Source organism: Oncorhynchus mykiss, chromosome 11 (assembly GCF_013265735.2).
Source record: "Oncorhynchus mykiss isolate Arlee chromosome 11, USDA_OmykA_1.1, whole genome shotgun sequence".
In the NCBI taxonomy this organism is placed as follows: domain Eukaryota; kingdom Metazoa; phylum Chordata; class Actinopteri; order Salmoniformes; family Salmonidae; genus Oncorhynchus; species Oncorhynchus mykiss.
The window spans coordinates 17,002,356-17,022,962 of NC_048575.1; the positions used below are offsets into that span (position 1 = coordinate 17,002,356).

Genomic DNA, 20,607 nt, shown 5'->3' on the forward strand with positions numbered 1-20,607 from the left:
AGAAGCTATAACAATGTACTCAGCCCATACCTAGCCCAAATCAAAAGCCCCAACCCCTCTCCCCTACCGTACACCCCAGCCCTCAACACCACAAAAATAACCTGGAGAAGAGGGTAATTAAATATTAGCCCAGCTCCTCATTAAAGTCCTCTCCTCCATCTCTCTGTTCCGCAGCTCTGAGGGGTCTTAGATCTCTCCTCTCTGCTAACACTTAATCCACTGCTGGGATCCACTGGATCCAGGCCTGAGGGATCTAATATTAGAGAGCTGTTCATCAGATGAGACCAGCAACACACATACTATTGGTGTAGTGTAGTTAACCATTGACTGACTGTCAGTCTCTTTCCCCACTATAGACTCACAGACACCAAGCTCATTCCCAGGTCACTCCCACCATAGAGATCCTATTAAATTACTAGGGGCTATGTCATGAACCCTCAAAGTTCCAGAATTGGGTGAACATGGCAGCCATATTGCCCAGGGAGAAGTCCAAACCAGTGTATTTGGAATGAATGGCAGCAGAGGCATAATCCAGATTTTTACTTTTGCAAGATAAAAAAAAGGCATGTGATATATCAGAAATTGTGTAGTAGAATTATTGCCAAACGAAAATATGTTTATATAATTATAAATACAGGTTTTATACACCTTTTCTGTATACATAGCCTCTAAAATACATGTAAACAGACCATGAATATCTACATTTTTGTTTTCTTGGAAAAATGTGAGTGCTATTATATGATACAATATCAGTACAATTGCACAACTGCCATCTAAACCCTGACCTTTCTTTCCTTCCATGATGGGTTCATGTCCATTCTAGTATTGCAAAAACGTAAGAAGATTCTTTAGAAAAAAAGAAGTTCATAAGATATTTTATAATTGCAATTCCTCAACAATATTATAAGTATTAAGGATTTTTCTTATGAACTTCTCAAATATATTCATATAAATCTTCTTGTCACACCCTGACCTTAGAGATCCTTATTTATTCTCTATGTTTGGTTAGGTCAGGGTGTGACTCGGGTGGGAGAATCTATGTTTTCTATTTCTTTGTTGTTTTTGCCTAGTGTGGTTCCCAATCAGAGGCAGCTGTCTATCGTTGTCTGATTGGGGATCATATATAAGTTGTGATTTACCGTTTGGGTTTTGTGGGTAGTTATTTTCTGTTTAGCTGTTTTGTTGCCTGACAGAACTGTGCGTTTTGTTTTTTCTACTTTGTTATTTTGTTGCGTTGTTCAGTTTATTAAAAATCATGAACGCCTACCACGCTGCACCTTGGTCTCCTTCTTCAACCCACGAGAGCATTACACTTCTTAAGATGTGTGTTGCTAGGCAACCATTCTAGCTATCAATGGCAATCATGCTAGAATATTTCTTACTGAGATTACTGTTCTAAAACATGTTCTTGGGTTTAAAATAATCAATATTGAAACTTTCAGATTAAGTTTGTCAGTGAATTAAACATTTTAAATTGCTTTCATGAGCTTTGTCTCTCACTGCCCTGAGTTTAAGGCAAGGGTTTAGCTGTCTTGGAATTAATAACATTTTCAAGAACTTTATTTTCAATAATCAATTTTTTAAAAACGTTTTGCTTAAGGAGAAACTTAAGAAATAACGCAAGGGATAACAACTTTGCTTAACTTCTTCTCAAATCAAATTTTATTGGTCACATACACATGGTTAGCAGATGTTAATGCGAGTGTAGCAAAATGCTTGTGGTTCTAGTTCCGACCATGCAGTAATATCTAACAAGTAATCTAACAATTTCACAACAACAAAGGAATAAATATGAATATGTACATATAAATATATGGATGAGTGATGGCCGAACGCCATAGGCAAGATGCAGTAGATGGTGTAGAGTACAGTATATACCTATGAGATTAGTAATTTAGGGTATGTAAACATTATATAAAGTGGCATTGTTTAAAGTGACTAGTGATACATTTATTACATCCAATTTTTTATTATTAAAGTGGCTAGAGTTGAGTCAGTATGTTGGCAGCAGCCACTCAATGTTAGTGATGGATGTTTAACAGTCTGATGACCTTGAGATAGAAGCTGTTTTTCAGTCTCTCGGTCCCTGCTTTGATGCACCTGTACTGACCTCGCCTTCTGGATGATAGTGGGGTGAACAGGCAGTGGCTCGGGTGGTTGTTGTCCTTGATTATCTTTTTGGCCTTCCTGTGACATTGGGTGATGTAGGTGTCCTGGAGGGCAGATAATTTGCCCCCGGTGATGCGTTGTGCAGACCTCACTACCCTCTGGAGAGCCTTATGGTTGTGGGCGGAGCAGCTACCGTACCAGGCGGTGATACAGCCCAACATGATGCTCTCGATTGTGCATCTGTAAAGGTTTGTGAGTGTTTTTGGTGACAAGACAAATTTCTTCAGCCTCCTGAGGTTGAAGACGTGATGTTGCGCCTTCTTCACCACGCTGTCTGTGTGGGTGGACCATTTCAGTTTGTTGCGATGTGTACGCCGAGGAACTTAAAACTTTCCACCTTCTCCACTACTGTCCCTTCGATGTGGATAGGGGGGTGCTCCCTCTGCTGTTTCCTGAAGTCCACAATCATCTCCTTTGTTTTGTTGACGTTGAGTATGAGGTTATTTTCCTGACACCACACTCCGAGGGCCCTCATCTCCTCCCTGTAGGTCGTCTCGTCGTTGTTGGTAATCAAGCCTACCACTGTAGTGTCGTCTGCAAACTTGATGATTGAGTTGGAGGCGTGCATGGCCACGCAGTCATGGGTGAACAGGGAGTACAGGAGAGGGCTGAGAACGCACCCTTGTGAGTCCCCAGTGTTGAGGATCAGTGGGGTGTAGATGTTGTTTCCTACCCTCACCACCTGGGGGTGTCCCGTCAGAAAGTCCTGGACCCAGTTGCACAGGGTGGGGTCGAGACCCAGGGTCTCGAGCTAAATTAAGAGTTTGGAGGGTACTATGGTGTTAAATGCTGAGCTGTAGTCGATGAACAGCATTCTTACATAGGTATTCCTCTTGTCCAGATGGGTTAGGGCAGAGTGCAGTGTGATTGCGATTGCGTCGTCTGTGGACCTATTGGGGCGGTAAGCAAATTGGAGTGGGTCTAGTGTGTCAGGTAGGGTGGAGGTGATATGATCCTTGACTAGTCTCTCAAAGCACTTCATGATGACGGAAGTGAGTTTCGTTTAACTCAGTTACCTTAGCTTTCTTGGGAACAGGAACAATGGTGGCCCTCTTGAAGCATGTGGGAACAGCAGACTGGGATAGGGATTGATTGAATATGTCCGTAAACAAAACAGCCAGCTGGTCTGCGCATGCTTTGAGGACACGGCTAGGGATGCCGTCTGGGCCGCCAGCCATGCGAAGGTTAACACATTTAAATGTTTTAGTCACGTTGGCTGCAGTGAAGGAGAGCCCGCAGGTTTTGGTAGTGGGCCGTGTTGGTGGCACTGTATTGTCCTCAAAGCGAGCAAAGAAGTTGTTTAGTTTGTCTGGGAGCAAGATATCGGACAGCCTGACCGGGCTGGCTTTCTTTTTGTAGTCCGTGATTGACTGTAGACCCTGCCACATACCTCTCATGTCTGAGCCGTTGAATTGCAAATTTCTTAGGTCTACAGTTAAGGAAAAAATGGCAGTTAAGAAGAAATTTCTTCTTTAAAAGGTTTTGTGAATCTGGGGCCTGGGCAGCTCCACGCAGATACACATGCCCAGGCTGGCTCCTTGGTGATGAATAATATATATGTTTCTGATCATATGGACCAGCTTCTGAATAACTTCCAGTTTGTCCTTGGCTGCTCTCTACAGAGGACAGGGAACCAGTGGCAATTTTAGCATGGGACAAAAAAACAATTCATGCCAGAAAAGCCACTACACAACACTAAACAATACATTCATTGAACTATAAAGGTGACAAACTGTACCCACCAATTGTTAGGGCCTTCATAAAGCTGTCCCAACAGCAGTCCCAACACCTTACCACTGCTACACCTGGCTATCAGTGGAGCCTTGTCTGGCAGCGAAACTGTTCATTCAGCCTCATTTACTGCTTTTAGAAAAACATAGCTGATATGGCTGACTTGCTTAAACAAATGTGGTTTCCACTAACAATTGAAATGTACAAACTATGGCATAAAGGGACGACAAGCAGATAAGAGTCAATCTGTAATTTCTATTAAGACATTAATGAGCGAGCTAGGACGGACATAGTCACTATAACTATTTGTTTAGCACTTTTGAAATGTACGGTGACATAATTCAGAACATGGGACGTTCTTACAGTGTTCTACCTGTACACCAAGTCAGAACCGTAGGATAAATAAATCAAACATATAAGCAGACAATGAAAGCGCTTACAAAATTCAATGATTACATTTCTCTAAAACAGGTAATAGGCTACATGAGCACCACCAAGTCAGAACAGTAGGGGAAATTAAGAGGGGAAAATAGAACAAATTATTAGGGTGAGGCACATGGGTTACTAACATCTTAATACACAACATACACTTAGTGTTACTTTCTTAGCTACAGTATACATATCTCCCTGGCATATTACATAATTTATGCAGGAGCATACAATACATTTTTGGACTCACCTTGTTGTGCTGTGCTCACTTGAACAGGAAGGTGCCGTGGGGGACCTTCGTGGGCAAATTTTGTCATCAGTGTGGCATTCTCTGGATTTATGGTGCTTTCAAAACAACTGGGAACTCAGGGGGAAAAAAACAAGGTCGAATCATAATGATCTTTAGGTCGTAGCTCTAGAAAGAGGCTGGATTTACAATTCCGAGTTGGATGACAGTTCAAAATGTATTTTCCCAGTCGAAACTTCCCAGTTGTCTTGAACTCACTGAGTTTTCAAAGTTCCTAGTTAAGTTGTTTTGAGCACGGCACAAATCATGCTTCATTGACAGCATGGCAAATGTTTTTATGTTTATAATTTTAAACTTGGAAAAGAGACCCTTAATCCCAGATTTGGGACCACATACCACTCCACTGAATAGCAGGCTAGTGATTAGCCACTGTCAGGGATTCCTTCCAAACCATTCATTGTTGAATTTGCGATTTCCAACTTGTTGTGTAATGTTTATGTCCAATGGCTGATGAGCACCAATACGTTTTATTTATAATTTCTCTTCATAATTTCATAAGGATTTGCCAGTGTATTGTCAACTTGATTCATGATGATGACTGCTAGACAAGATTTTGAAAGTATGATGTTGACTGTCCTTGAGCAGTCCAATCAAAGCTACTGTAGATATAACGTGATTTGACGTAATTTTACCTGTGGCCAATGACCTTGAGCCTTATTTGATGGGTACTTTTAATGTAACCCTATGGCAGCACCCAAGAGGCTTGAATTTTTTTGCTCTACCCTTAGATTTGGAGGTGACATAGTGTTCCGATGAGTGACAGAACACTGAGCCAATCACGGCGCAACTAAAGGACATTTCTAACCCCTAAGCTCCATATTTTCCGCTTGCTGCCCCACCACCACAGAAACACACTAAGCTAACATCTGCATTTTGGAGCTGCCTTACTCAAGAAAGCAAAAAATGAGACTGTGTTTGTATGCAGCTTTATTAACTCAATGATTATTATTAAACTTTTTTATTTTTTATTTAGGTGGGGCACTGCATGGAACCAAGTTAAAGCTCCTCTATCTGCCGATTCCTCTGAGCAAGCACCAAACCGGTGAGTGTTCATTCTCAGTTCTGTGTGTGTGAGATGAAAATCTAAAGATGTTTTTTACTGTGTGTATCGTGCTACTCACCTCTCTGTTGTGGCCTCATATGTCTGTCAGTCACCTGAAGGTTCTTTGTCATGAAGCAGCAGCCTACATATGGAAATCTGTTTTTTCCCCCATAGACTTCTCATTCTATTTTTCCCTCAGGGAAATGTAACTTGTTTAAATCCTTTAATAATGGAATTGTCTGTAGTGTAAGTTAGTTGTAGACTGAGGGTAGTTTGTTGTCTGCTGAAGTTGGTGTAGCTCTCCAATGTGATAGGGGATCAGGTGCTGTCTGATTAATGTTTTAGAAGGAGTCTCATTCTAGTGAGAGAGGAGAAAAGATGACGCCTGGGTATTCTAATGTTGTAGTTATAGTCCTACTTGCATCACCTATAACCCACTCACAAATGCCCAATTGTCTGTCTCTCCATCAATCTGTCTGACTAACATTTACAACCACAAAAGTGGTTTTCTGTCTTTTTACAGAGACCTCAGAGCAAACTTCAACTCCAGAACAGTGTGGACTGAAGCTGTCATGGTCAGTGGTGGAAAAAGTATTGAATTGTCATACTACAGTAAAAGTAAATAGAAAATGACTCAAGTAAAAGTCTAAGTCTAAGTCATGTCCAGTTTAATTTACTTCAGGTGGACTCCAAGTTGTAGAAACATCTCAAGGATGATCAATGGAAACAGGGTGCACCTGAGCTCAATTTAGTCTCATAGCAAAGGGTCTGAATACTTATGTAAATAAGGTATTTCTGTTTTTTATTTTTAATACATTTGCAAACATTTCTAAAAGCCTGTTATGGGGTATTGTGTGTAGATTGACAAGGGGAAATCATTATTTTATCTATTTTAGAATAAGGCTGTAACGTAACAAAATGTGGAAAAATGTGGAAAAAATACTTTCCGAATGCACTGTATTTTTTTGTAAGTATATATTTATATACAGTACCAGTCAAAGGTTTGGACACACCTACTTTTTCCAGGGTTTTCTTTATTTGACTATTGTCTACATTGTATAATAATATTGAAGACATCAACACTATGAAAAAAGACATGGAATCATGTAGTAACCAAAAAAGTGTTAATAAACAACTCAAAATATATGTTATATTCGAGATTCTTCAAGGTAGCCACCCTTTACCTTGATGACAGCTTTGCACACTCTTGGCATTCTGGTTGTAATTTTGGGTAGAGCAGACATTTCCATATATGTTTGTTAGCTCCATGTGTGACAACACCAGTCCTATTTATGATATCATTTACAAAGATTATACTTTTTTTTAGATTGTTTTTTTTTTAACCAATTAATATATTTGAGTTTAACCTTAAAATTTGTTGTATTATTTGTACTGTCATTTCTGGTGGATTTAACTGAAATTGCAACCAACATTCAATGGCTTGTTTTAAAAATAACGGTGTTTTGGAGAAATAGTAACCGATGTTCTTTTGATAAGTGTGTGAATTGGACCATTTTCCTGTCCTGTTAAACATAAAAAATGTAATGAGTACTTTTGGGTGTCAGGGAAAATGTATGGAGTAAAAAATACATTATTTGCTTTAGGAATGTAGTGAAGTAAAATTTGTCAAAAATATAAATAGTAACATAAAGTACGGATGCCCCCAAAAAAGTAAGTAGTACTTTAAAGTATTTTTACTTCAGTACTTTACACCACTGACAGAGAGAGATCCCTAAATGAGAGGGAAATAATGATTAAGGATGAATACATAGGAAAGGCGGAAACACACCCCTCCCCTGTTCCCACCGCTATGTCAGAATGGCTGAGGTGTGTGTCGCGAGGCAGTGCATTACAGCCTGTACTCCCGCCTGCTCAGGACCAAACCTGTTGGCAGGATGTGTCAGGGTCAGAGTTCAGCGATGATATCACATAGGTGGGTGGGCTGGGTAGGGTCCTGATGACAGCTGACCTGGTGTCAGTAGGGGTGGGGAGTTGCATTGGCACGGGGATGTACGTGGTTGCTGGGCTGGTTGCCAAGGAGATGAAAGGGCTGGGAGTGATCCTGTCCTTCATCATTGCTGCTGTGGCTTCTAAACTGTCAGGTCACACACACACGCACGCACACACACACACGTACGTTTGACGTGTATGTGTTCAACCTGGTTCAAATGTGTGTCTCTCCTCCAGGTGTGTATTATGCAGAGTTCGTCATGCGTGTCCCTAAAACAATAGTCAGCCTTCACCTATAGCTACGTCACAGTGGGTGAGTGTACGGCCTTTTTCATTGGCTGAATCTGATCCCCGGGTACCTGATTGGTACAGCAACACCTGGGGACACTAAGAGGCCGGAGTGAGTGAGTGAGTGAGGGTATGTGTTTGTACGACCAGATTGGATGGAGGATCAGACTCATCGATCTTTGATCCTGATAGCTCCAGCTACCAATCGAGCGGTGTTGCAAGTGAATCTGACAAGTCGGGTAGCTTCCACACCAGCCCTTCCTTGCTGTTGAAGAGGGTTCTGGGTAGGGGTTACTCCATCCTGCGTGTCTGCCTGGGGATTCCCAACGACTCAGTCCATACCACCTCGTCCTCCAGTCTCATGATGACACACTGCATCTCCTCCTCTTCCTCCTCTCCTTTCTCGTCTGAGCCACCGTCATCTTCAGCGTGGAGTGAGGGACCGGAAAGAGCGACGCCGTTTCAGGGATTGTAGCGGGAAAAATTACAACCCTACTGGTGGTGGTTGTGCACCAGCTGGAGAGTGGTCGGCGCCTGCCCTACTTGGCATCATGCGTTCCGTGCATCCCCGCGGTATCCATCTTGTTACACTCTTACCTGATGTTGAAACTGTAGCCTCTCATCTGGGCACGCATTGCTGTCTGTTGCACACTGGGTACGTTATGCTGTGTCACTTCTACACTTGTCACTTTCATCATGTGGAGAAGAGAGCTTCCTCTATCCCCCCTCTCTCCCTCCATTCCCTCTCTCTCCCTCTATCACCCTTCTCTCCCTCCATTCCCCTCTCTACCTGTCTCCCTCCATCCTCCCTCTATCCCTCTATCCCCCCTCTCTCCCTCCATCCCCCTCTCTCCCTCTCTCCCTATATCCCCCCTCTCTCCTTCCATCCCCCCTCTCTCCCTCCACCCCCCTCTCTCCCTCTATCCCCCTCTCTCCCTCTATCCCCCTCCCTCTCTCTATCCCCCTCTCTCCCTCTAACCCCCTCTCTCCCCTCTCTCCCTCTATCCCCCTCTCTCCCTCTATCCCCCTCTCTCCCTCTATCCCCCCTCCCTCCCTCTATCCCCCTCTCTCCCTCTAACCCCCTCTCTCCCCTCTCTCCCTCCATCCCCCCTCTCTCCCTCTATCCCCCTCTCTCCCTCTATCCCCCTCTCCCCCTCCCTCCCTCTATCCCCCTCTCTCCCTCCATCCCCCCTCTCTCCCTCTATCCCCCTCTCTCCCTCCATCCCCCCTCTATCCCCCTCTCTCCCTCCATCCCCCCTCTATCCCCCTCTCTCCCTCCATCCCCCCTCTCTCCCTCTATCCCCCTCTCTCCCTCCATCCCCCTCTCTCCCTCCATCCCCCCTCTCTCCCTCTATCCCCCTCTCTCCCTTTATCCCCCCTCTCTCCCTCATCCCCCCTCTCTCCGTCCATCTCCCCTCTCTCTCTCTATCCCCCCATCTCCCCTCTCTCTCTCTATCCCCCTCTCTCTGCCTCTATAACCCCTCTCTCCCTCCATCCCCCTCTCTCCCTACATCCCCCCTCTCTCCCTACATCCCCCCTCTCTCCTTCCATCCCCCTCTCTCCCTACATCCCCCATCTCTCCCTCCATCCCCCTCTCTCCCTACATCCCCCTCTCTCCCTACATCCCCCCTCTCTCCCTCCATCCCCCTCTCTCCCTCCATCCCCCTCTTTCCCTACATCCCCCCTCTCTCCCTACATCCCCCCTCTCTCCCTCCATCCCCCCTCTCTCCCTCCATCCCCCTCTCTCCCTCCATCCCCCTCTTTCCCTACATCCCCCTCTCTCCCTCCACCCCCTCTCTCCCTCCATCCCCCTCTTTCCCTACATCCCCCTCTCTCCCTCCATCCCCCTCTTTCCCTACATCCCCCCTCTCTCCCTCCATCCCCCTCTCTCCCTCCATCCCCCTCTTTCCCTACATCCCCCCTCTCTCCCTACATCCCCCCTCTCTCCCTCCATCCCCCTCTTTCCCTACATCCCCCCTCTTTCCCTACATCCCCCCTCTCTCCCTCCATCCTCCTCTCTCCCTACATCCCCCCTCTTTCCCTACATCCCCCTCTCTCCCTACATCCCCCCTCTCTCCCTCCATCCCCCTCTCTCCCTACATCCCCCCTCTCTCCCTACATCCCCCCTCTCTCCCTACATCCCCCCTCTCTCCCTCCATCCCCCTCTCTCCCTCCATCCCCCTCTCTCCCCGGAACAGCTCCTTGGAGATCTGCACCAGAGAGGGACTGGCTCATCCTAGCACCTACCAGCGCTATGACGATCACTTCAATGACACCTTTTCCCCTGACAACGACCTTAACCTCCAGGACAACCAGGAAGAGGGGTGCTACCAGGACTGTAAGCGGAGAAAGGCTACCACTACCAACAGCAAAACCAGGATCAGAACCAGTATCAAGATGGGAACCAAGATGGCCAAGATCCCAGTACCAGGACGAAAACCAGTATGAAGATTGCTCCCAGTATCAGAATCAATCAGGTTACTACTCCGGCCCTCAGAGCTCCACTAGGGGACCCAGGGGACAAACCAATCAGGGCTACACATCCAGGGACAAACCAATCAAGGCTACATAGATCCAGGGACAAACCAATCAGGGCTACACAGATCCACAGGAAACTGAGGGCTCCTCTTATGAGTGACTGCTGCAATGGAACACACCCACTTCCTGGGTACTATATTCTTAGAAAGGAAAGTGCTATCTAGAACCTAAAACGGTTATTCGGCTGTCCCCATACAGTAGGAGAACTATTTGAAGAACCCCTTTTGGTTCCAGGTAGAACTCTTTTGGGTTCCATGTAAAACCCTTTCCACAGAGGGTTCTACATTGAACACACAAGAGTTCAACCTGGAGCCAAAAAGGGTTATCCTATGGGGACAGCCGAAGAACCCTTTTGGAACCTTTTTTTGAAAGAGTGTAGAGGAGAGGAAGGGCAGAGGGCTCCTGAATCAACCCCTAGCCCCGCCCCTTACAATGTACACCAAAGGCACTTGAGTAGACCTGAGAGGACAGGACAGGTGATCAATATGGTAATGATTCCACCTGGACTATCAAAGGGCAAAATATTGATACCTATCCAATCCTCTTAGATCTACAGTAATGCCTAGAGGGTCGCTTTCAGGGGGAGCGAGAGAGGGACGAGAGAAGAGAAACCCCCTCATCATGCTGGGGATGGACAGATGAGATGATTAATTAATGAGTGAGTGAATGAATACACTTTATTGCCTTTTACAGAGATGACTCTTGCATATTGAGTTTTCTGGTTGGAAAGTGTAACTATCACAAACATACAGATGTGTTTATTTAAAACGGCATTATTAACATACATCCAACATGCTGTGCATAAAATCAATCAACCAATCAATTATACTAGAGGAAGCATGCTCTCATAATACCTCATATTCTGACACCTCTGGTGTTGCATGGATGAGTTGGTTGAAAATATTTTTAGAGTTTGATAAGATGATAAGAAAATATTTATTGTGGAAGAGTGTAATGTCTGAAGAAAGAGTGACAGTGGTCTGTGTTTTGCTGTTTTGCCTGATAAACTGTCAGTAAAACATTGAATAAAGTGAATAATTCGGAGAGAACGCCTGTCTGTTTTCCCTCACCACACTACAACACTGGAACACTAGAACACAGAACATCAGTGGGGGAGATGAAGAGTGGAATTGTAGTGAACAGGAAGGGAAAAGGTGAGGAGGAAGGTGCAACCTGGCCAGATTCCTGTCTGAGAGGATGTGAAGTCTCCATCGACAGGATGAAGTCATGGTCAGGCCAGACATGTGAATGTCCAGATGGTGGATTATAAATTCTCTGCAGTTTACAACCTTCTTTACCTTCTGTTCGAGTTCCTGCCCGACTACATTGAATTGCATCAACCAATAGTTGGGTGCCATGTCATCGACTGCGCAGTTGGGCACCAGATTGCAATATCATATGATGTGGTTAGCTGATACACTACATGACCAAACATATGTGGACACCTGCTCGTCAAACATCTCCTTCCAAAATCATGGGCATTAATATGGAGTTGGTCCCCCCTTTGCTGATATAACAGCCACCACTCTTCTGGGAAGGCTTTTCACTAGATGTTGGAACATTGCTGCGGGGACTTGCTTCCATTCAGCCACGAGCATTAGTTAGGTCGGGCACTGATGTTGGGTGATTAGGTCTAGCTTGCAGTCTGCGTTCCAATTCATCCCAAAGGTGTTCGATGGGGTTGAGTTCAGGGCTCTGTGCAGGTCAGTTAAGTTCTTCCACACCGAACTCGACAAACCATTTCTGTATGGACCTCGCTTTGTGCATTGTCATGCTGAAACAGGAAAGGGCCTTCCTCAAGCTGTTGCCACAAAGTTGGAAGCACAGAATCGTCTAGAATGTCAGTGTATGCTGTAGCATTAAGATTTCCTTTCTTTGGAACTAAAGGGCCAAGCCCAAACCATGAAAAACAGCCCCATACCATTATTCCTCCTCCACCAAACTTTACAGTTGGCACTAGGCGTTTGGGCATGTAGTGTTCTCCTGGCATCAGCCAAACCCTGATTTGTCCATTGGACTGCCAGATGGTGAAGCGTGATTCATCACTCCAGAGAACGAGTTTCCACTGCTCCAGAGTCCAATGGCGGTGAGCTTTACACCACTCCAGCCGACGCTTGGCATTGCACATGGTGATCTTAGGCCTGAGTGCATCTGCTCGGCCATGAAAACACATTTCAGGAAGCTCCCAGACTAACAGTTATTGTACTGACGTTGCTTCCAGAGGCTGTTTGGAACTCGGTAGTGAGTGTTGCAACAGAGGACAGACGATTTTTACACGCTTCAGCACTTGGCAGTCCCGTTCTGTGAACTTGTGGGGCCTACCACTTCGCGGCTGAGCTGTTGTTATTCCTAGACATTTCCACTTCACAATAACTGCACTTACAGTTGCCCGGGGCAGCTCTAGTAGGACAGAAATTTGATGAACTGACTTGTTGGAAAGGGGGCATCCTATGACGGTGCCACGTTGAAAGTCACTGAGCTCTTCAGTAAGGCCATTCTACTGCCAATGTTTGTCTATGGAGATTGCATGGCGGTGTGCTCAATTTTATACACACCTGTTAGCAACGGGTGTGGCTGAAATAGCCAAATCCACTAAATTGAAGGGGGGTTAACAGACTTTTGTATGTATAGTGTATGTTAAATAACTATGCAGGTGTTGTTAGATCTGGCATATGTCTTCAATGTAGTTGGCCTAGAACTCCAACTCTCACAAATGCACATTCTTACACATGTGCGCTCTTGGCATGGTTGCCCGTGACTACTGCGGTAGTGGCAAGGTTGATGGGCGTGTCGGCACCCCCTGCCTGTCTGGAGTAATAGTAGCTGTTCTGCTGCCTTTGGGGGGTTGCCGAGGGGTCATCACCGCAGCAACACAAAATCATGAAGCTCCCCAGGAGGCAGAGGACGGAGCCGACCCATCCGGTGTACAGTGAGATGCCGAATGACATCAGACCCTCCTCTGCGTGAGCACCAATAGGAAACCAGATGGTCGACACCAATCCACAGAGAGCTGGGGAGAGAGAGTGCAAGAGGAAGAGGAGAGGAAGGAGAGAAAGAGAGTTGAGTCAGCTTTTGTCCCCCAACGGGGTCTGTCAGTCACAAGGCTGCTGACAGGGACTTCCTGTCCCACACAGGAAGCAGGAAGAGAGAGGGTGATCTGAGGTCGTTACTAGTTACCACAGCAACAAAGTCATAAGCCTATTTCTATAATTTATCTTCTTAAAATGTTGACTTTGTGGCTGTGGTAACTACTGACAACCATGATCCGGTCCCAAATCATCTCATAGCCTCACACAGCATAATTAATCCATATAGGATAACATTAAGTTGTGTATATGTGCATGTGGAATGTGTGTGTCTTTGTGTCTCACTCACCCACAATAAAGGTGAGAGCACCCCCGACCATGCCGTGGCGTAGTTTGGTAGCGGGGATCTCATCTCCGAGTCTGACACAGGGCATGGACATCAGCACCAGCCCCATCGCAGGAAGCCCCATTAGGCACGCACACACCATCAAAGCACGGCATGTCTGGATGTATGCTGGAGGGGAGAGGTAGAGAGAGATCACAGCGATGCCTGCCGGTAAACATTTTTAAAATGTTGACTTTTGCATTCATAAATTGTTGAAAACACAGAAATAACATAAGAGATATGCACAGTTTTCAGTAAGCCTTTATTGACTTACTTTTATTGAGGTCTGCAGGTTGGCTACAGATGTGGCCCATCTGCACACACACACACACACGTGCACTCGCTCTCTCTCTCTCTCTCTCTCTCTTTCTCTCTCTCTCTCTCTCTCACCTGGCAGTGTGAGGATATGGTTGAGCGTCACACAGTGGTAGAGTGAGGGAGAGATGACACACTCTGCCCAGAGGCCTCGCGCGCCCAGCTCGTCCATGCGCACACAGGTGGTGACAGTGTAGTCGCAGGTGCGCACCCAGTCGTTGGTGGCCGTGGCGATGATGATACCTACCCAGCCTGCAAAGCTGGCCCCGCTCCCACTCAGCTGTCTGCACACATGTGCCATGAAACACACTATCACAGGGATGCGCAATCAAAAATAAATCACTTTCTTTTTAAAGAAGATAATTATTTTTTTAAATCCAGGGGAAAAAACTGAACTAACCCAAAATATAGGTCTGTGAAAAATGTCGAAAAATATGAACTAATAAATGAACCAAGTAAAATGTGAGAGAATAAATACATTAAAACCAATTCATCACTAATTAAATTACTAATACATTCCGGAGAGGTTCTAAGTTCTATAGTTCCACCTGGGTCCAACAGTGCGAGAGGGGTGTGTGAAGAGGACTGAACTTCAGAGAAATGCGCAGATTGAGTTTTATAGTACAGGAAAAAAGTCTCAAACACCAAACTTTCAGCCAATCAGAAGAAGGTATGGGGTGGCTAATGTAAACCAGAGACCGATGGGTGCTAAGATGGTAAACTGCTGTGTGTTTCTGGGAGGGGGGTTCTTCAGGATTTATGATGCAGTTTAAGTCTTAAAAACAAACTTCAGCAGTGTTGAAATTCCCTCTGGCTCCTGATTGATTTGGCATAAACACGGGTTGATTTAGCAATAATACTGCTTCAGAATTGTTGTCATGTCTGAACTTAGACATGGTCCTCCAGAGAAGCATCAGTGATATTAATATTCTGCATAGTTTTTTATGTAATTCATATTTCATTTATCTTGATCATTGTTTCCACACGAATAATGCAGCAGCAGTCTATCTACTAGCAAACCAGAATGATCAACTCCATCTAGTGGCCGAAGTTAGTAGTGAGATGGGTAATTTGTGACTACAAAATATCACAATACCAATACCCAGGCAATAAAACAATGTGCATAAGTTAGTTTCATTTATTACAGAGTTTGAATAGGAAGGATAAGAGAAAAAAAATTAAGAAATCTCACAAAACGACATGGTTATGAGACAAACAAGACCTAACTTTTTTCTCAGATCATATATAAAAAGTAATCATTTCTTTAGTTAAGACCTTATTTTCCACACAGTGAAACAAAAAAAATCTGTGTATCAGCTGTGTAAAATCAAAACAGATTTGACAGTTTTCATGTGACACCACATTCTAAAATAATTACCAAACAGACAAATACATACTGTATTTTACAATCCTTCATGAAAATGTTTAAGATTTACAACCAATAGACTGCATTGTAAAATATGTACATAGACACAACAGAATATAACAAAATCCCCCTACCTCTCTCACTGATTGCTCTCAGTTGATAATCTCTTGAATTGATCTCTTGTTTTCCCCCCCTTCTCCACTCCCCTCTCTCTCTTCTCCCATCTATCAATCACTATTTTCCCTCACTTTTTCTTTTGTTTTTTTTACCCCCTTTTCTTCCCAATTTCGTGATATCCAATTACGACCTTGTCTCATTGCTGCAACTCCAAAAAGGGCTCGGGAGAGGCGAAGGTCGAGTCATGCGTCCTCCGAAACATGACCCACCAAACCGTGTTTCTTAACACCCGCCCGCTGAACCTGGAAGCCAGCTGCACCAATGTGTCGGAGGAAACACCGTTCAACTGACTACCGGAGTCAGCCTGCAGGCGCTCGGCCCGCCACAAGGAGTCACTAGAGCAGGATGAGCCAAGTAAAGCCCCGCCGGCCAAACCCTCCCCTAACCCGGACAATGCTGGGCCAATTGTTTGCCGCCCTATTGGACTCCCGGTCAAAGGCCGGTTGTGACACAGCCTGGGAACGAACCCGGGTCTGTCGTGACGCCTCAAGCACTGTGATGCAGTGCCTTAGACCGTCCCCCCACCCCTCCCTTTTTCCCCCTCTCTATATTCTCCTCCACCCACCATCCCACCACACCTCCATCTCTCCCTCTCTATGTGTGTCTGAGTGTGTTGATGTGGGCACAGATCTTGAGCGCTGGTCCCAGTTTGATGTTCATGCTGGTCATCAGGTGGTCCTCAGTGAGCAGCAGCAGGGCCTGGCCGTCTATCTCCTGAACACGGAACGCCTCTGCAACATCCACACAACCTAAAGACAACATACACACACGGGTTCTAACCTCCCCACAACCTAAAGGCAACATACACACACAGATTATAACCTCCCCACAACCTAAAAACAACACACTCATAGGTTATAACCTCTCCACAATCTAAAACAAACACACACACACAGGTTATAACCTGCTAACAACCTACATAGGGAGATGGGTGAATGTGTATCCTTTTGTATATGTGTTTTACCTGGCAGTGTGTGTATAAAGTCCCAGACTTGCTCTACACTCCACTGTGCAGGTGTGGGTTCAGTAGAGGTCACGGTGGGGTTACTAGGGGTCATCGCTGGCTCTGATGCCCTCCTTGCCCTCCGTGCAGCTCTGCGCTCCAGCCTGGTTGTTATGGGAACAGCATGCCCTTCTTCCCCTTCGTAGTCACGGCGATGGGCGCTCCATATTTCGCGGGGCTAAAATAGATAATGTTACAGGAGATGGAACATGTGTGAACAGCTAGGTTTGAATTATAGAGGCGTATAAATGGTTATAACATGTTATAAAGCATCAAACCTGTATCACTGTGGAGTGAGTGACCTATTTGTTAAAAGCAATGTCTGAGTTGTAACTGTAACTGACCAGTCGCAGTAAGAGGGGCTTCCCAGGAACAGACTCCTCCTTGTTTATCTCAGAGCGCCGCCCCTCTGGCTGGCTGCCTGCACTCAGAGCACGCAGACGTTTAGACATCCCTACATTAAGCCTAGAGAGAGAGAGAGAGCGAGAGAGAGCGAGCGAGAGGAGAGAAGAGAGAGATGATGTGTCCTTTCTCTGAGCACTCTGGGGTTAAAATTTTCTCATATCTCACATCCTGTCTGAGCACCAACACCTGACCACATCCTGTGTGTGAGGGTGTGTTTATGAATGCGTGTACTGTACACCTTTAGTAAATAGACTATGCTGTGTCTAGACAGAGAGAATACCTCATCTGTCATGGTCTTGTTTCTGTGTTCGGCCTATGGGAGTGTGACTCACCTGCGGGCACAGGAAGTGGAGCAGTATCTTTTGGAGCGGTGGAAGGAGTGGGCATGGCCTCTCTTCCCACAAGACTCACACTGTAATACCCCCCTCTGTCTCTCTCTGGTACCTAGTGAAGTTTGGATTCAGAGGGAGAATTTAACTGAATATTGAATCAAATATTGATTCAGAAACAGGAGATTAAGGTGGCTTACCTGTCAGCGGGTCATCTGTGGCCACACCCACTCGTTCTGATTCACTGGAATGTTCCGGTGGCTCTGGTGTGTCTGTCAATGGTAATAACTCCGCCCCCTCTGTGTTCCCATTCTGGGAGACACCCTCCTGCCCTCCCAACAACAGAGATGAGCGGTTCACCTGCACAGGTACACACACGCACGCACACAGGTTATATATACTGTTAATGTATAAAGTATATGACACCAACTAGACATCAGCTATATCCCATGTAGGAAGAAGTATTTTACTCTAAAATGTGTGTGTGTGTGTTTACCGGAAACGCCTGCAGCCCCTCCTGTATGACGAAGCCCTCCACCAGGTGAGTTAAGACACGCCTCCCGCCCTCTGGCCACACCCTCTGTGTCCAAGGCTCGCGCTCTGATAGGCTATGGGTCTCAGAGCGGCTCTGTGATAGGCTGAGGGTCTCTGAGTGGGAGGGGCTAACAGGCAGGAGAGGAGGAGGGAAGTCAGATGGAGGGGTGAGGCAGGGTGAGGCATGGGGAGACTGAGAGGAGAGACTGGACAAGACTGGGGGGAGGAAGAGAGAGGAGGAAGAGTTCACAACACTTGTTACATTAGTGTTTCAAAAGTTAGTTTTGAGTTCATTAATAGGCCAAGGCTAAAGGAAATGGTGTGCGGGACAGGAGGACAGCAGACAGACCCTGGTACCTGAGTGGTTGTCAGACTGAGTGGACATGTTCTCACAGAAGTCCTCTTGGTCCTTGTGGGGTAGGTCTGGGGGTCGCTCTATGGGACAGTCCAATGGTCTCTGGAGGTCTATGGGGTAACCTGAGGGGGGGGGGTGGTCATTCTGAGTGGTGGGGTTATGAGGTGTGTGTGAGGGGGCATCAAAGTGTATGTGATTCTGAGTAGCCGGGTCTGCATTGGGGTGAGGGTCTATCGGACTGTCCTCGTCAGTGGTAGTCCCCACCTCCTTCTCTCCTTTCATCACATCTTTCTGTCCCGGCTCCTCCTCTACATCCATCCTTTCTCTCTGCTCCTCTCCCTCTATCTTCATCCTTTCCTCCCCCTCCTCCTCTATTCCTGTCGTCTGTCTCAGTCTCTCATATTGTTTACCTCTCTCCATCCATTCTTCCTCTCCTCCAGCCTCTCCTTTCTCCTTTCTTGTCAGCAATCCCTTCTCTACCACCCTCTCTCTATCTCTCTGGTCCTCCTTCTCTCTATCTCTCTGGTCCTCCTCTTTATCTATCTGGTCCTCCTTCTCTCCATCTCTCTGGTCCTCCTCTTTATCTATCTGGTCCTCCTTCTCTCCATCTCTCTGGTCCTCCTCTTTATCTATCTGGTCCTCCTTCTCTCCATCTCTCTGGTCCTCCTCTTTATCTATCTGGTCCTCCTTCTCTCCATCTCTCTGGTCCTCCTCTTTATCTATCTGGTCCTTCTTCTCTCTATCTCTCTGGTCCTCCTCTTTATCTCTCTGGTCCTCCTTCTCTCCCTCCCTCTCTGCTCTCTTCTCAACAATCCCTTTTTTCTCTCCTGTTACCTTTCTCTCTCCTGCCACCCTCTCTTTATTCCTCTGCCCCTCTTCAATTTCCCCCATCTTTTCTTCCTCTCCCCCCACCCGCTCTCTCTCCTCCCTTACTCCCTGTCTACCCACTTCTCCTTTTGACTGAATGTGTCTGGCCTGATAATGGGAGTATGGTAGGGGTGAGTTGGCTTTGTGGATAGAGGAGGTGGGAGGGGGAGAGGCGTGGTCAGAAGTCCTCTGTGGTTGGGCATCGAACTGAGGAGGTGGAGACTCAAGAACCAGACACTTTGATTGGACAGAAGCTGGGGTGTGTGTGTTGGCCGCAGGCCGTGTTTGGCTGCTGAAGCGGCTGGTGGAGCCAGCGGAGAGGGCAATCATTTGCAGCTGCCTTGATGCTGGCGGTAACCGATCAAAACAGGAAGAACCCAAGGGAAGGGGCCTAGAGCCTGAGTTGAGCTGCGATTGGCCAGGGGTGGACTGTGTGGGCGGGCTTTGAGATGACAGACTGGTGGCTGGTACTGTACACTGTCTGATGGGTAGGGCCTGATGGGCAGCAGCAGCAGCAAATGGTCGCATGGCGGGGCTGTGTCTCGGGGGCACCACTCTGTGGCCGTTTGGAGAATGAAGTCTGGGTCTCAGAGGGACAGAACGCACAGAAGTGTAGAGAGCTGGAGAGAAGAGAAAAAGAGCGAGGGATTGAATGGTTTTATTGGATACACTATAAATCACACCTCATTTTCCCTGAACATTCTACTCTTATCACATGTTTATGACTCACTTGGAGGCGGGACTGAGAGGCGCCGGGTAGGTGGGGTCTGTCTGTCTGTTGCCATGGAACTGGGCTGGGGGCGCGGCCGGAGAGGGGGGAAAAGGGGTGTAAGGGGACGAGAGATAGGAGAGAGGGAGGAGGAGGGAGGTTTTAGGCGTAAAGAGGGGGGGATTGTGAGAGTGCCGGGAGCAGAGGGGCGCAGGGTTAGACTCTGGAGCTAAGGGGGAGGGAGGGAAGGAGAGAGGGAGAGAGGGGAGGAAAAGAAAGAGGGAGAGAGTGGGGTTTGAGAGGGAGAGGGAGTGTAGTTAAACTTGTGAGACAATCACAATCTACACTAGTGGCCTCTCACACACCTAACACACACCTGCTGAACTGCTCACCTGAGCGGAGGCAGGGTGAGAGGAAGAGGAAGAGACAGGCCGTACCGTAGAGGTGAAAATCAGCTAAGAATGAGAGAGATACAGACAGACAGACAGAATACAGACATAAAAAAAGAGAGCGTGAAAGAGAGAGAAAGATAGGAATGTTGAACTGAGGAAGCTTGAAAAAGGCCAGTCTCAAGGTTAAGCTTCAGGAGTTTGAAGTGGGTAGAAGTAGGACTGAGAGTTGTTGGTGTGTGTGTTGTTACCATCTGGGCCCTGAGCAGCATCTGGTCTCGGCTCGAACAAGG

General features: G+C 46.4%; 2 protein-coding genes across 3 annotated transcripts; both read right to left on the minus strand.

Annotated features, from left to right (window-relative positions):
* Positions 1 to 12,936: 12,936 nt before the first annotated feature.
* Positions 12,937 to 14,780, minus strand: LOC110535400 (claudin-11). Of its 2 annotated transcripts, none has more exons than XM_021620382.2 (4): positions 14,581 to 14,780; positions 14,256 to 14,464; positions 13,830 to 13,994; positions 12,937 to 13,464 (listed from the first exon to the last, which is right to left on the minus strand). In XM_021620382.2, exons 1-4 carry the CDS (start codon positions 14,658 to 14,660, stop codon positions 13,178 to 13,180), a joined length of 741 nt encoding a protein of 246 aa, XP_021476057.1. In that variant the 5' UTR covers positions 14,661 to 14,780; the 3' UTR covers positions 12,937 to 13,177. The 2 variants fall into 2 exon arrangements, with proteins under 2 accessions (XP_021476057.1, XP_021476058.1); XM_021620383.2 differs by having other exon boundaries at positions 14,256 to 14,489; positions 14,581 to 14,715.
* Positions 14,781 to 15,300: 520 nt separating this feature from the next.
* Positions 15,301 to 18,793, minus strand: LOC110535401 (polyhomeotic-like protein 2). The gene is made up of 7 exons (XM_036935072.1): positions 18,352 to 18,793; positions 17,957 to 18,210; positions 17,661 to 17,820; positions 17,464 to 17,575; positions 17,071 to 17,191; positions 16,688 to 16,904; positions 15,301 to 16,472 (listed from the first exon to the last, which is right to left on the minus strand). The coding sequence occupies exons 1-7, from the start codon at positions 18,767 to 18,769 to the stop codon at positions 16,318 to 16,320; spliced, it is 1,437 nt and encodes a 478-aa protein (XP_036790967.1). The 5' UTR covers positions 18,770 to 18,793; the 3' UTR covers positions 15,301 to 16,317.
* Positions 18,794 to 20,607: the final 1,814 nt, after the last annotated feature.